Here is a 12,685-nt window from a genome sequence, read left to right on the forward strand (position 1 = left end):
CACTAATGACTGCATAAATCATGCTTTTCAATAATTTTATTTTTATATGAAATTAGCCACCCAATTAATATTTCTGTTTTCTACTAAAATATTGTTGAAATCAGACATTATTTAAGGTGGCTGCATGAGAAGTACATATGGCAACCATGTGTATATAGCAGTGAAGTCATTAATACGCATGCTTTGCCTGGAGTTGATAGTGATGGAACACTTGCAAGAGCTATTCCTAAACAATGATGCAATGAGGAATGTACCCGTTCTCTAGGGCGTTAAGTTGATAAACATTTGGGTAACAGGCACTTCTATTTTTCCTACTATGATTAATGCAAACAAGATGATAAGGGAAATAAACGTAAATTTGCTGTTATTTCTCTTTTAGTGAGAAAATCCCTTGTGCCCCCATTTGGCTTAAAAGTATGCTTTACTGAAATTTCTGCACATATTTTAAACTAGCTTTAACACTTTAACATGACAAATAGGGGTTATTACACTGCAATAGAGCATTCCGTTTCAACGTAAAATGAACATAATTATAGCAATTTTTGGCTTTGCTATTCTGCAGCAATGGAGGTCTGCATCTTTTGCAGAGCAACTTGTGTATTTATTTTCCTTGTTTTTTTTTTTATGCTAACCTTTGTTTCCAGAGGAAAATAGTATTATACTCAGTAATATGTTCAAAGAGTTGTTCCTGAAAAAAACACTGCTCTGTTGAATTTACATTTCTTAACAAACATTACATTTTTCACAGCAAAAGAAAAACAAATACAACATATAGAGCTAGATAAAATAGATTAATAAACAGTATTCTTACCAAAGGCCTAAGTTCTGGATGAGTCAAAATATATCCATTGTTTGTAATTGCAAAAGCATATCCATGAATACCTAACTGTAAGAGTAAATGAGACAGAAATACTAATTAGCATGGTCTCCAGTGATTTCTGAAACAAAAATCCCAGCCAAACATTTAGTCATCTGTTGCTTAAAGCTGGCATTCATAACCCTTATCAACACAGTATTTCATTACAATGTGTGCAGAGCACTGATCCTTGGCATTTTGTGTAAATGAGAACCTGTCATTGCGATGAATTCAGTATATAGCCCAATTTTAAAATGTCACACCCACTTTGCTATCTAGGGCACTTATTTCTACATACTTTAGAGTGAATTAGATATACTCATACATGTAAGACACCACAGCATGTGTCATACGATATGCGCCAAAGCAAAGGGATACTGGCGTTTAGTAAATTCACATATTCCCAGGAGTGGCTACGTTCAGCTTATGTCACTTGTGCAAGTGATGTTGTAAAAGAATCGTTTAAGTCCGTGCTACTGAGTGCACAGTTACGCTGAGCAAGCAGTGGCCTGTCACCTCTCGTATTTGCATCTACCAGTCTTTAAGATATTTTACCTCTCTGTTAATTCAAGTTTATTTGAGTACGCAGAACAAGGCAATAAAGAAACTCAAGCAATTCCCAGGTTTGTAGCAAGCAGAACTATGGGAGATCATCCGAGAGCAATGAAATGCTTTATGAGGCCTAACGGGATACGTAACCAAATTTAGCACTGTACTTTTTTAAATACCACCTCCACTATTTTGACAATATGCCTGCTACACAGCGGAGTGCACCTACCAGCCACATTAAAAACACCTTCCAGTCACCCCGTGGTCACTCAAACTGCCCCCAACTTGCTGCTAACATAGAATCTTTCTACAGCTTCAGTACCCGTCCGACTCCTGCCACGCAAAGAGGGGATTTATATACCTCACGACACTCTTCACTCAATTCTTTCACTTTGGAAGCAGCATAATATTCCGTATGTGCAAAACTGCGAATGTGATTCTGTTCTACTAGCTATATCTTTATTTGAGCATCTTGACACACTGAGGTATTCAAAAAAAAAATAAAAGCACCTTACTTTGCTATTTATTTCACATTTTTTTGGTAATAACAAACTAACTTTTATAAAAATAAATTTTCCTTCCTAAGTATCTGATTGAGCAAATTGTTGTTATTCAACAATGTGCTTAACTAAATGGTTTAAGTTTAAGCAAATGATTAAATTTTTATCAAAGACAGACAGAATTTCAGTACATTTTTAATGCTTGGGTCTGGCATAAAGCAACATGAGCAAGCTTAAACAGACAGAATAATTTCTAAAACATAAGTAGGACACCAAGTCTATTAGTACCTGTAATGTTCTAGAAATATAAAATACAATGTGATATTATAGCAAGGTCATGGAGAAAACAATCAAGCGAGATTTATATCACCTCTTTCCTGTGATCTTTCCTATGATCAACTATAGCTGCCACATAGAAGATTGTTTCATAAATGAGCAGTTTTCCTAAAGCAATAAACTTTAATGAAAATAATAGAAGGTGATATCTTCTTGGCACCTCTTTGTAAAGGAAGGAGAACAAAAATCCTAACAGTGGACATATTTTACCTATTAGATTATGACCATGAAGCGGTTGTTGCCAAACATTAGACCACAAGCATTGCTGTTGATAACTGCAGAACGACGTCCAAACAGCGGAAGCCAGGTAAGGGAACAAACGTGGGTGGTGGACTTCTTAGGAAAAAATATTTGACTTTTTGAAGTGTACCCATACTCCAAGCATAGCATTTTATTGTGCTTTCACTCATTGTACTTGGGACAGTATGCTGTCTGTACCCAAAATGTTTTGATTTGAGAGAGATTACTGCTTACAGCAGTATTGCCTCTTGAACTCTCTTCCAAATGATGGACTGATTCAGAAAGGGAAAAACTTTCCGTGAGGACTGTAAAATGCCATTTGAAAACCAAATATTACTATATCCAACCCTACCTTATTCAGGACAAACTCCCACTGACATCTGGGGAAGTTTAGTCTGGATAATGACTGCTGAAAATAGCTCATTGTTATTATTCATCTCCCTCTGCACAAAACCCATCTCATCCACGCTTAGAGAATTCCAAGTCAGCAGAATTCTATTTCCAAATAATCATTTTATATCCTTGTGTGAATTTTATTTCACATGCTGCCTCTACAGAAATGGGTCCCAGGGGGTGATTATGCTCTTGCAATTGCACGGTATTTTTACTGTTCAGAAACGTTTATAGTATGTGAGACTGGAAGTTATAACCCCGGTGATTTTGCTAACCTAACTGTATTGCATATTGATGCTTCTTGCAATAACCTTCTCTTGTATTACATTCTGTAGCATAAAATGTACCTTCAAATAAAAAGTTTCATATTCAGGAAGATGATCATATATTACTTGCACCGAATCAAACCAAGTCTTTAAAATACAATTACACCATAGGACAAAATCAGAATTTTTAACTTTCCTGCCTATCATTTCTGAACCACTCTAAATAACTGCTGTGATACCTATCGTTCAGGCCCCGCACTCTTCCCAGGCTCTTGTATTCAGATTATGTCCAGACCTTACAGATACCTTCCGAAAAATATCTCTATGATTTGGCCTTTTCTACTCAGCCACGCACAGCCAGGCTTTCACTGAGCCTATCTTCAGTTACTACATCATCCTTCCATCTCGTTACAAATGAAACTCAGCTTGCAGCTCCTCAAGAGTGCTGTTCCAACGACTGTTTCTCTAGACCGAAATTCTGCACCGCTAACCCTTTTCTCTGCCACCTTGTACTGGTTGTGCATTTCTGCACACCCAAAAGCACTATTTAATTGTCTTTCTTTTCAGAGACCTTCAGATCCCATCACACCCTGCTTGACATGTCCCTCACTACCGTCAGCCCAGCCAGCCTCCCACTGCCTTGGTTTCAAACAAGCACTCTCCACAAACATCTAGGAAGGGTACTGCCTCGCCTTCCTTCGAAATTCTCGCAACTCACAATGTCCAAAACCAGCCGCTTTGATGGTTATTGCATCGAGACTATTTCTCTTTATCTATCCTGCCCAGCAATGTCTCAGAGTTCACTATATTCTGGTATCAGCGTACATTCATCTGCTGCCTCATGCCTTGGACTGTCACCTTTTCTGCAGCTGGCACAGCCTTTCTGCTCTGTGTTTGTGCAGCATCTAGCCCAGTGGGATCCAAGTCCCAGGGAATTATTGCAATACACTTTATCAGTACTGGTGACAGCATTTTATACACAAATTTTCATCAAATTCTCATTTAATTTAAACCTTCCAGTTATTGCATATTGATCTGCAAAATTATGTGGTAAATGCTAATGCAATCAAATTATAATTAAAACAGATAGGAGGATTTTTCTTCCTAATTAGAATTAGCTACAATAGTATCAAAGAATATTCAAAGATACTCACAAGCCAGCTCACTCCTCCACCCTCTTAGAAATCAGTAAATAAGAGCATGACAGCCAATTAACAGGCAAGCGTGACACATGAACTTATCAGTACAGGTATGTATCAAAATGCAGCTAGTCCAATGGTTGGCCTCCTTAGTAAAAGCTGCCTACAGTATCTCATTATTTGCTCATTCGTCTTGCAAAAAAAAAATAAATTCCACTAGAAATTAACTGGAAATCACTCCTTTAATTTTCATTTTTGACTGAAATGGGACTAGAATAAAGCATTTTAAAGATAGAGAACTAGTAAAATACTAATGTACCCTATTGTATTTAAATGGAGAATAATTATATCCTTGCATTTGCCTGAGATTTACTGAGTTACAAATGTTTCCCAATAGATCAAGTGTGACAAATTTTGCAAATCTTTCTCATAGACATATTTTACAGTATAGTTGTCTCTGACTTGGGAAAACAAAGGAGGGGGAAAAAATCTAGCATATATTGGGCAACAGAGATGAAAGTGGTACTCTGGCTGCTCAAGAACTTGTTCAAGTTCCCCCTCGCTTTAATCCAAGGAACCAACTTTGAGATGTGAAATTGGAGAAGGAAGTGCTACACACAAGCAGAAGTCCTCAGGTCATGGTTAGGACAGATCTTTGTATGGTTTCAAGGACAGATATTTGTATGGTATTCTGTTGAATAGCTACACTGATCTTATTTAAGATAATACTTCATGTATAATACCTCATAGAACACACTGTGAAATCTGAAAAAAACAGAAGATCAAGTCAGTCATTAATTTGGGTATTGGAAACTTGGGCTTGATCTCAGAACCAACGACATTTAGCCATGAGAGACTACAGAGCTAAGATTCCCAAAGAGAATGAATGAAATAATGGAGCTATATCAGTACAAACACAGACTTTGCCCTCTAGGTTCCATTATTCTAATAAATGTACATATGTAAATAAATATCCTAAATTAATGTAAGATATTATATTGAATATAAAGGAATATAATCATCATTTGTGAATTACCTTATATTTTGGAATAGTTTTTAAAAGTTCTTTAACTGGGACATCTGTGCCGACTACTCCCAGAAGAATACCTTTTGATCTCTGAAAAGAACAAAAAAACATGCACTCAGAACCACTGCTGAAATAATAATCAATGGTCTTGCGTTAGCCAAACTATTAAATATAGACAAACTATTAAAAAGGTGTGGGAAACAGAGGCTGGTACAGCTCATCTGATCAAATAGTCATTTAATCAATAACATGGCTTCTTTTTCCTTAATCTGCAATTCAAACCAAAAGGGCATGCAAACTTTCCATGGAAGTCCCTCAACAGAGAGCTTCATTCCCTATTCTTTATATATTTGAGTAACAGAAGTCCTACTTTACAAAAACCTACTCATCAAAATAAATTATCCTCCCATTTCCCAATTTCCCCTGCCATTTGGTACACAAGACAGAAAGATAAAGCAAAAAGGGAATAGTAGATGTAATTTTATTTAATAACCTGTTAAATTATGAAAGGTAAACAGATATATGTATAATATACACTTATGACTAATTTAATTCTGGGTCTATGAAATAGAAGCATAGCAGAATGTTATGAGGGGGAGAAAATGGATGTAGATTATTTGCCTAAAAAAAGGTAATATAGAAGAAAGAATACACTAAGGCCTAGCATCACCTGGTACTTGTCTCTTAGAGATAGGGTTTTCTCATTTTGTTAGTTATAGTATAGTTATTCAGGCTTATTTGTCATCCACATTTTTATGCTAACAAAGGGGATACTAGCTGCAAACAAAATAAGAACAAGAAAGGAGCAAAAGCTTTAGGGTAGGCTGAAACCTTATTAGGCCCCTGAAAGTGACTTCACTTCAGTCACCCCGTTATCGCGTAACAAAAATAGTGTGAGTACTTACAGTCTCATTTTGCTTACTAAATACTGGCATGGCAACAGTTGTCATCAACACCAATCCCTGATCATCAGCAAGCTATATTTGAAAAAGAAATATTATCTCTAAGAACTAAGGCACAATTACAGATGTGATTACATTTTTCAACTACCTTTTTTTCTTTTAAATGAGATAAGGCAACTTATTTAAATGATGCTTATGTACTTAGAATTGTAGTCAGTCCAACCCGGTCCAGCCAGTCCCATCTCAACTATATCTCAGCTCTGCCCACCCCAACATCCGCACGGGCAGGAAAGATGCCTCGTCTTCATTTCTATTGCAGTCTCCCATGAGACACCAAGGAGCTGAAATGTGGGTTGTGGAAGCAGCATGTGCAGTAGCAAAGCAGCTGGAGCTCCGGTCTACATCTTTCCCAGTGTTAGTTCTGCCAAGATTGCCTCAAGCTGTTTTCTCCCAGCAAGAAACAAGAGGTCATGAGTGCATGCACTTTGTTTCTGGTCCAGACTGAGATCTCATCAGCTAATGCTGCGGCAGAAAGGATGACAGCCAGTTAGGATCCCAGGAGCATCTTCGCTCCATCCGGTTTCAGTTTGCTGGACTAGGTGGTGGCACAAAGCATTAGCTGATTCTGCACATCAGTTTTTAACATATTTCTTCAATTTAGGGAGAAAACAGATTTCCTGACCTTGATTCCAAGAGAAACATGTAGACTGCTTTATCATTGACCACAGGAGAGTGACATTGCTCAGACAATTGTCTCTTTGCTCTTCACACCCTCTGGCCAGACTACATCTCTGCCCCGAGGCAAATGCTAGCAGGGTGGACCAGCTGCGGTGCTCGAGGAAAGACAAGAACTGCCCTGTGTGCCAGGGGCTCTTCATCTTCTACGTATGAAAGATAACTCAAGCTGGAATTTGAGAGTTACTGTTAAATGTCTTTTTCCCCTATAATTTTGGAAGACATTTAAAGATGAAGAGGTTTATGCAACTGCTGAAAGCATGAAGTACCCAGCTATAATGGCGACTACAGATTTCTAAGCATTAATAAGGTCTAAGTTACATCTTGGTTTAGCCACAAGGAAGAAGCAAGAGGCTGATCATCCTGAAGAATTTTCTAGGTGAGTTTCATGCCCAATTGCAACTGTGACAATCTTTTATGACCCCTCCATCACATTTTCTATATTCAGGCACTACTTCTAATACATTTTTGGAGACTCACTGGAATTTTGACTTTTGATAACAGTGCTTTTGTTTTTAATTAAGCAACAACCATCACCTCCCCAAATTCTCAGGACACAAGAGTCACATATTATGATCAGGACATTTTATGAAGTGCAATTCACATTAACAAATCAAATAAAATCTAGAACATTACATGTCTTGCAGCTCCCATTCTGTTTCAGGAGTGTTTCAATTTCCCAAACAAGCATGTTTCATGAAAAATGGCCTTATCCCAGGGTGAGGAGGAACATTTGCAAACATCAGATAGGAAGACATATGGGTTTTAGCATCAAGAAAGTTTATATCTGATAAGGAACTGATAAAGGCATGAGGTGGAACCAGCCTGTGATCGTTTGCTTTTTTTGTTATTTTTAAAAAGAACAGATACGATCCTTCATCTATTAAGCAATAATGAGTTTAAAAAAACAAAACAAAAACACTGGGTATCTAGGGCTTGTAGCTAAGGTCAACTGTGGCTGAACTAGATTAAAAGCTTACTCTTCTTGGCCAGAGTAGTACAGCCAAGCACGCTGACATGATTTGTATGGAGAGAAGCCTTCTATGGCACAACAGTCAATAGTCCCAGATACATGTACCTCAAGAAGTGAAAAAGCATTTTGCTGATTATGGGGTGACAACTTGGAGCGTTCAGAGCTTGCATATGATTGCCCAGGGTTGTTCATCTCTGACATTACGCAATTGTCAAGTATCAGTATGATACTGTTTTATAACCAGTGCTGTCTTAAGAGATGTCTGGAAACAATTTATGGGATAGGATGCCAGCCAAATAACTGTTAGTAAAATCTTAGGGTGCTTTATTTATTTTTTTTTTTTTTAAGGAGAAAGGGCAGTCTAGAGTTGCTGGGAAACTCTGAGAAAACAAATCATTAACTCTCAAAATCAACTACAGAGGCATGCAGAGAACGATTACCCTGTAAACTACGATATCTACAAGTAACACCGAGGGTTGGCTGCTGTATTCATTTTTATAGAAACGTGAGCTTACAGTTCAACCTGCTGTTTGTCTGGTAGCTGAACAGATTGTTGGCTACTTCTGCAAGTGCAGTCAGCAAACAACTGGCTGATAGAGGACTCAGATTTGGGATGTTTCACTGAGTTACCCACCCAAGCCGCAGTTTTATTTGCGTCATAAAAATCGTTAAGACTGTGAGGAATGATCTTTATTGGGAGGAGGAGAGGTTAATTCCCTGGGCAATGACATCTTAGAAGAAATACTTTGAAAGAGTAGAATGGCAGCCACTGGGTATTTCTATTGAAATGATAAACACCAGAGTTGTGAATAAACTGCAAAGGAAGCCATGAACTAGGAATTTTGCATTGTTGCTTGTAAAGTCTGACAAATTCTACATATAACAGAACTCTGTGATAGCACAAGCAGTTCAAAAAAACTTAGCAGATTCTGAGGAAAGAAAAAAACCCAGAAAATACACTATCTAATCATTGAAAAAACTTCAACTTATATTTGTTGTATTCAGAACTAGCACACATCACTGACATCTACAGAACTAGCATAATTAGAAGTTAATGTTTAATGAAAAATGTTAAATATCACAAACTCAGATTAACACAATCAATATAGAATCATGAAGTCTCTGAATGGCTGTACTTATTTTTAATATTCATAGTATTCTGCAATCAGTAATAGATACTTTGGTTACTCAAATATTGATTTTTTTTTAACAAAAGAAATTATAGACAATCTTTATCATTCCCAGATTCATCAACTGGACATCACATGGTCATAGGCTCTGAAAATACCTATGCAGGCATCTAGGAAAGGAAATATCGCAATCAAACATTTCATATGGGAAACACCTTGAACTCTTTTTCTTCTTCTCTCCATAATCACGATATCCATGCTTCTAAGCAGGTAATAGATAAAAAAAAAAATAGTTAACACATAAAAATTTGGGGGGGGGGTGCTATTAGCAAAGAAGTAGAATGATATTCATCCTAATGTAATGCAATAATGTCACCAGATGGGTGGTTACTAGTTGCATACAGTGGAGCATCCTTGGGAATGACAGAAACCTGAAGCTGCATGAATTTAATCTCAGTCTCTAAGCAAGCTCTGCCTTATCCGATTTTGCTGTTCCAGTCTCTTAGCTCTAACAACTATCGACCATTTTTGTCAAAGTATGCTTTATGTGGCACAGTAATTCCTCGTAAACTGTGTGGTAACTTAACAGTGTCTAAAGACACATGCAAAACTTGCTTGGTTCATCTTTACTAACCCCCACCTGTCCAGGAGGAGGTTCTCAGGCAACAGAATTAGCTTTGGCAAAAACATATTCACACAATATCTTTCATTATGTACATGGTCTCTGCTGAAACAAAATGCTGCTGGCTGATCAGTTTTGCTTACAAATAAGGATTAATTTGGACCAAGGCTCACCCAAAGGTTGGAACTTCATCTAAATTAAGATGCAGGTGCACTAATAACTCTTCTTTCCTTCCAGCACTGTTCTTAAACTTTGTTCTGTTCTCAAAGAGAACCCTATACTTACTTTCCTCTCCTTTCTTACTTCTCTTGCAATACTTTTCAATACTTAATCAAACTTCTTTACACATCAGAGTCTAAGTATTAACAAATGAAGCTCCTTTCTGTTTCTTCAATCTTTATCTCTCTCATAGAAGTCTATGCTTATTCTCTGCCTGGGGCACCGTATTAGCCAACAAACGCAAGGTGATGTTAAAACCCTGCCTTTTCTTATTTAGTAGTACATTCGTTACCACATTTTGATTTTCTTCAAGTGGTTACATAACATCAAGAAAAAGACAAGGAAACTGCTTTACCCCTAATCCTCCAGGAAACACAAATTCCATTAGCAGTCTCCAATACTTGATGCTATTAACAGATGTGCATTAAGGAAAGGTATGTGTTTTAAAGTGCTTTTCAAAACATTTTGCACAGTGTCTTTTGCTATAAAATTAAGTAATGTAAGATGCAGAACTCAAAAGCACCTAAACACTTCTCAGACTCAGCACATCTCACATGGCACAAGATGTAATAAGGAATGTCAAAGAAGAAAAAATGGATTCAAGAAACAAAAAACACCGTAAAACCCAATTCAAAATTGGTGGAACTGTACAAAAATAGTATCAAATAATTTTTTTCAGAATAATGCCACCATTTCCTAGGGATGAAATTTTCAAAGGAGCTTCATGAAGTTTAGTTTCCAAATCTCACTGACCTCACTAGGAGTTGGGCATCTAATTTCATTAAGCCTCTGAAAATTCTGGACAGTTAATAATTGTTGTTCCATTTTTAAGAAATAATGGCAAAATATAAAAATAAAGTAATCACTGATTAACAGTTTAACAGTTTTAAGCCAGTGATGACATCTATGTGCTAATTAGCTTAGAATTTTGCTCGACTTATATGTATCCATGTAAGCATGCTTGTCAAGCATGTCTACATAATTTCTGAAGAATGTATTTGCAGGTTTCAGAGAAGTGGATATCAACTACAGTTTCTTCAACTTCTCCGTTTTGGATTACTGGAAACAGGAGGAAACTGGCACAAATAAAAGACGGGAATTCCAGAGCCATGCTTAAGGCACTGGCATATGCTTCAGTTAGCAATAGACTCACTATTAGTCAAATGAAAATGCAAATGACAAAATAAATGGAAGGATACAAAAACACTGGACACAAAAATAAAAATAAATAAAGGAAAAACATACAATACCTTGCTCAAGGCTTTTTTAAAGGTGTTATAGGTATAATCACTTTCTTAGTGGAGAGTAATATTCTATGTATATATGCACTATGTATATATAAGCATACTGTACTGTATTACTTATATATATTTATAGAAGGAATATTTATTGATATTTAACAATACTTACCTATATTAAATTTTAACTTACATTTATAAAAGGACTTTTTACTCTCTTTGATGTCTGACATCAGCAAGTCTCAACACTTGCAGAATAAGGCATCTTCTTGCTATACAATCGAGTCCTGAATGTATGCATTTCCTTAATTTCCTGCTTTTCAAAACACTTAGCTAAACAAAATAAGGAATGTTTCTTACAATTTTTGTATTTTTAATATATTCTTCTATTTCGCATTTACTTTGGAGAGCAGTAAAACTGCAGAAAATTTCTGCAGAACAGAGTATCTGTTGCTGCAAACATATATAAAATGATATAGCCATTTAACTGATTTTATTTTGAAGATGGACAGTATGTATGCATTAACAGAATCCCAAACATCAAAAGCAATGACAAAGAAACAATTATTTGTTAAATAAGCTTATTTCATTCAAATGCAGTGCCTAACCATATTTCAATTAAAAAAAAAAAAAAAAAAAGGCTATCGTCATGTCAGATTCATCTTCATCCAACTCTGGCTCACAGAAACTATCAAATAACCACAACAAGTGCCAAAAATTCTTCATAGACTAATCTCTCCATAGTATTCCTTTGAATTGTAATCTATATGGATCTACAGTGTTCCCATTTGATTTTTCACCACCCATCAAAAGGGGCTTTGATTTCCACAAAGTTTAATTAAATTACCTACAGGTTCAAATACAGAAAAATTCCAGAGGCTGCTCTTTCTAGAGGACGGAGGACAAGATTGGAGTCAGCATGCTGGATCAAAAGCAACACAAGTTAGCAGGTCGGACGGGGCCAAGCAGAAGCACTGGAGCGAGCGAGCGTTTGAAGAGGACCGTGCGGTTACGCCGACGTACGAAAACTTGGCCCACGGCCCGGGAGGACCCAGGACTCGAGGGAGCTAGGGGAGGAAGGAGGCTGCAGAGGCGCTCTGCCGGTATTGCCCGCCGGGCCGCCCGGCCCAGGGAGCTGAAAGGCAGGGGGGCGAGCACGGCGCTGCACTCGGGGCCAAAAGCGGGGTGAACCCGCGGGGCCCGGGAACGCCACGCTCCCGGGGGCAGCGCTGGGAGCATTTGCCACGGCGCCGCTGCTGCAGCTTCAGCCGCAGCGGACAGCAATTCCGGAGGGCTTCGTGCGGGGGCTTTGGGTTTTTCTTCACCTCCGGGTATAACCGTGTCCCTCCCGCGCCCGGCACAGCCCTGCTCGAGCCTCGCTCCTCCTCGCCCCGTGACGACCGTGCCGCATGTGCCGAGCAGCGTCCGTGCGGCAGGCTGGAAGCACCCGAGACCTGCAGTTCGACTATTTAATCATGCTTCATATAAACTACAAGAATAAGGAATAGCTACTCTTTTGTTTTAAATTCAAATTATCACCTGGGACAATACAGGAACGTG

General features: G+C 37.8%; 1 protein-coding gene across 1 annotated transcript in view; it reads right to left on the reverse strand.

Annotated features, from left to right (window-relative positions):
• Positions 1 to 12,685, reverse strand: part of CACNA2D3 (calcium voltage-gated channel auxiliary subunit alpha2delta 3) — a 457,522-nt gene that overhangs the window by 118,945 nt on the left and 325,892 nt on the right. The window contains exons 15-17 of the mRNA XM_062585399.1: positions 6,212 to 6,283; positions 5,316 to 5,396; positions 812 to 886 (exon numbers count right to left, since the gene is read on the reverse strand). Coding sequence (XP_062441383.1) covers positions 812 to 886; positions 5,316 to 5,396; positions 6,212 to 6,283 — 228 coding nt within the window. The remainder of the gene's footprint in view (positions 1 to 811; positions 887 to 5,315; positions 5,397 to 6,211; positions 6,284 to 12,685) is intronic.

This window comes from Rhea pennata, chromosome 12 (genome assembly GCF_028389875.1).
Source record: "Rhea pennata isolate bPtePen1 chromosome 12, bPtePen1.pri, whole genome shotgun sequence".
Taxonomy (NCBI): domain Eukaryota; kingdom Metazoa; phylum Chordata; class Aves; order Rheiformes; family Rheidae; genus Rhea; species Rhea pennata.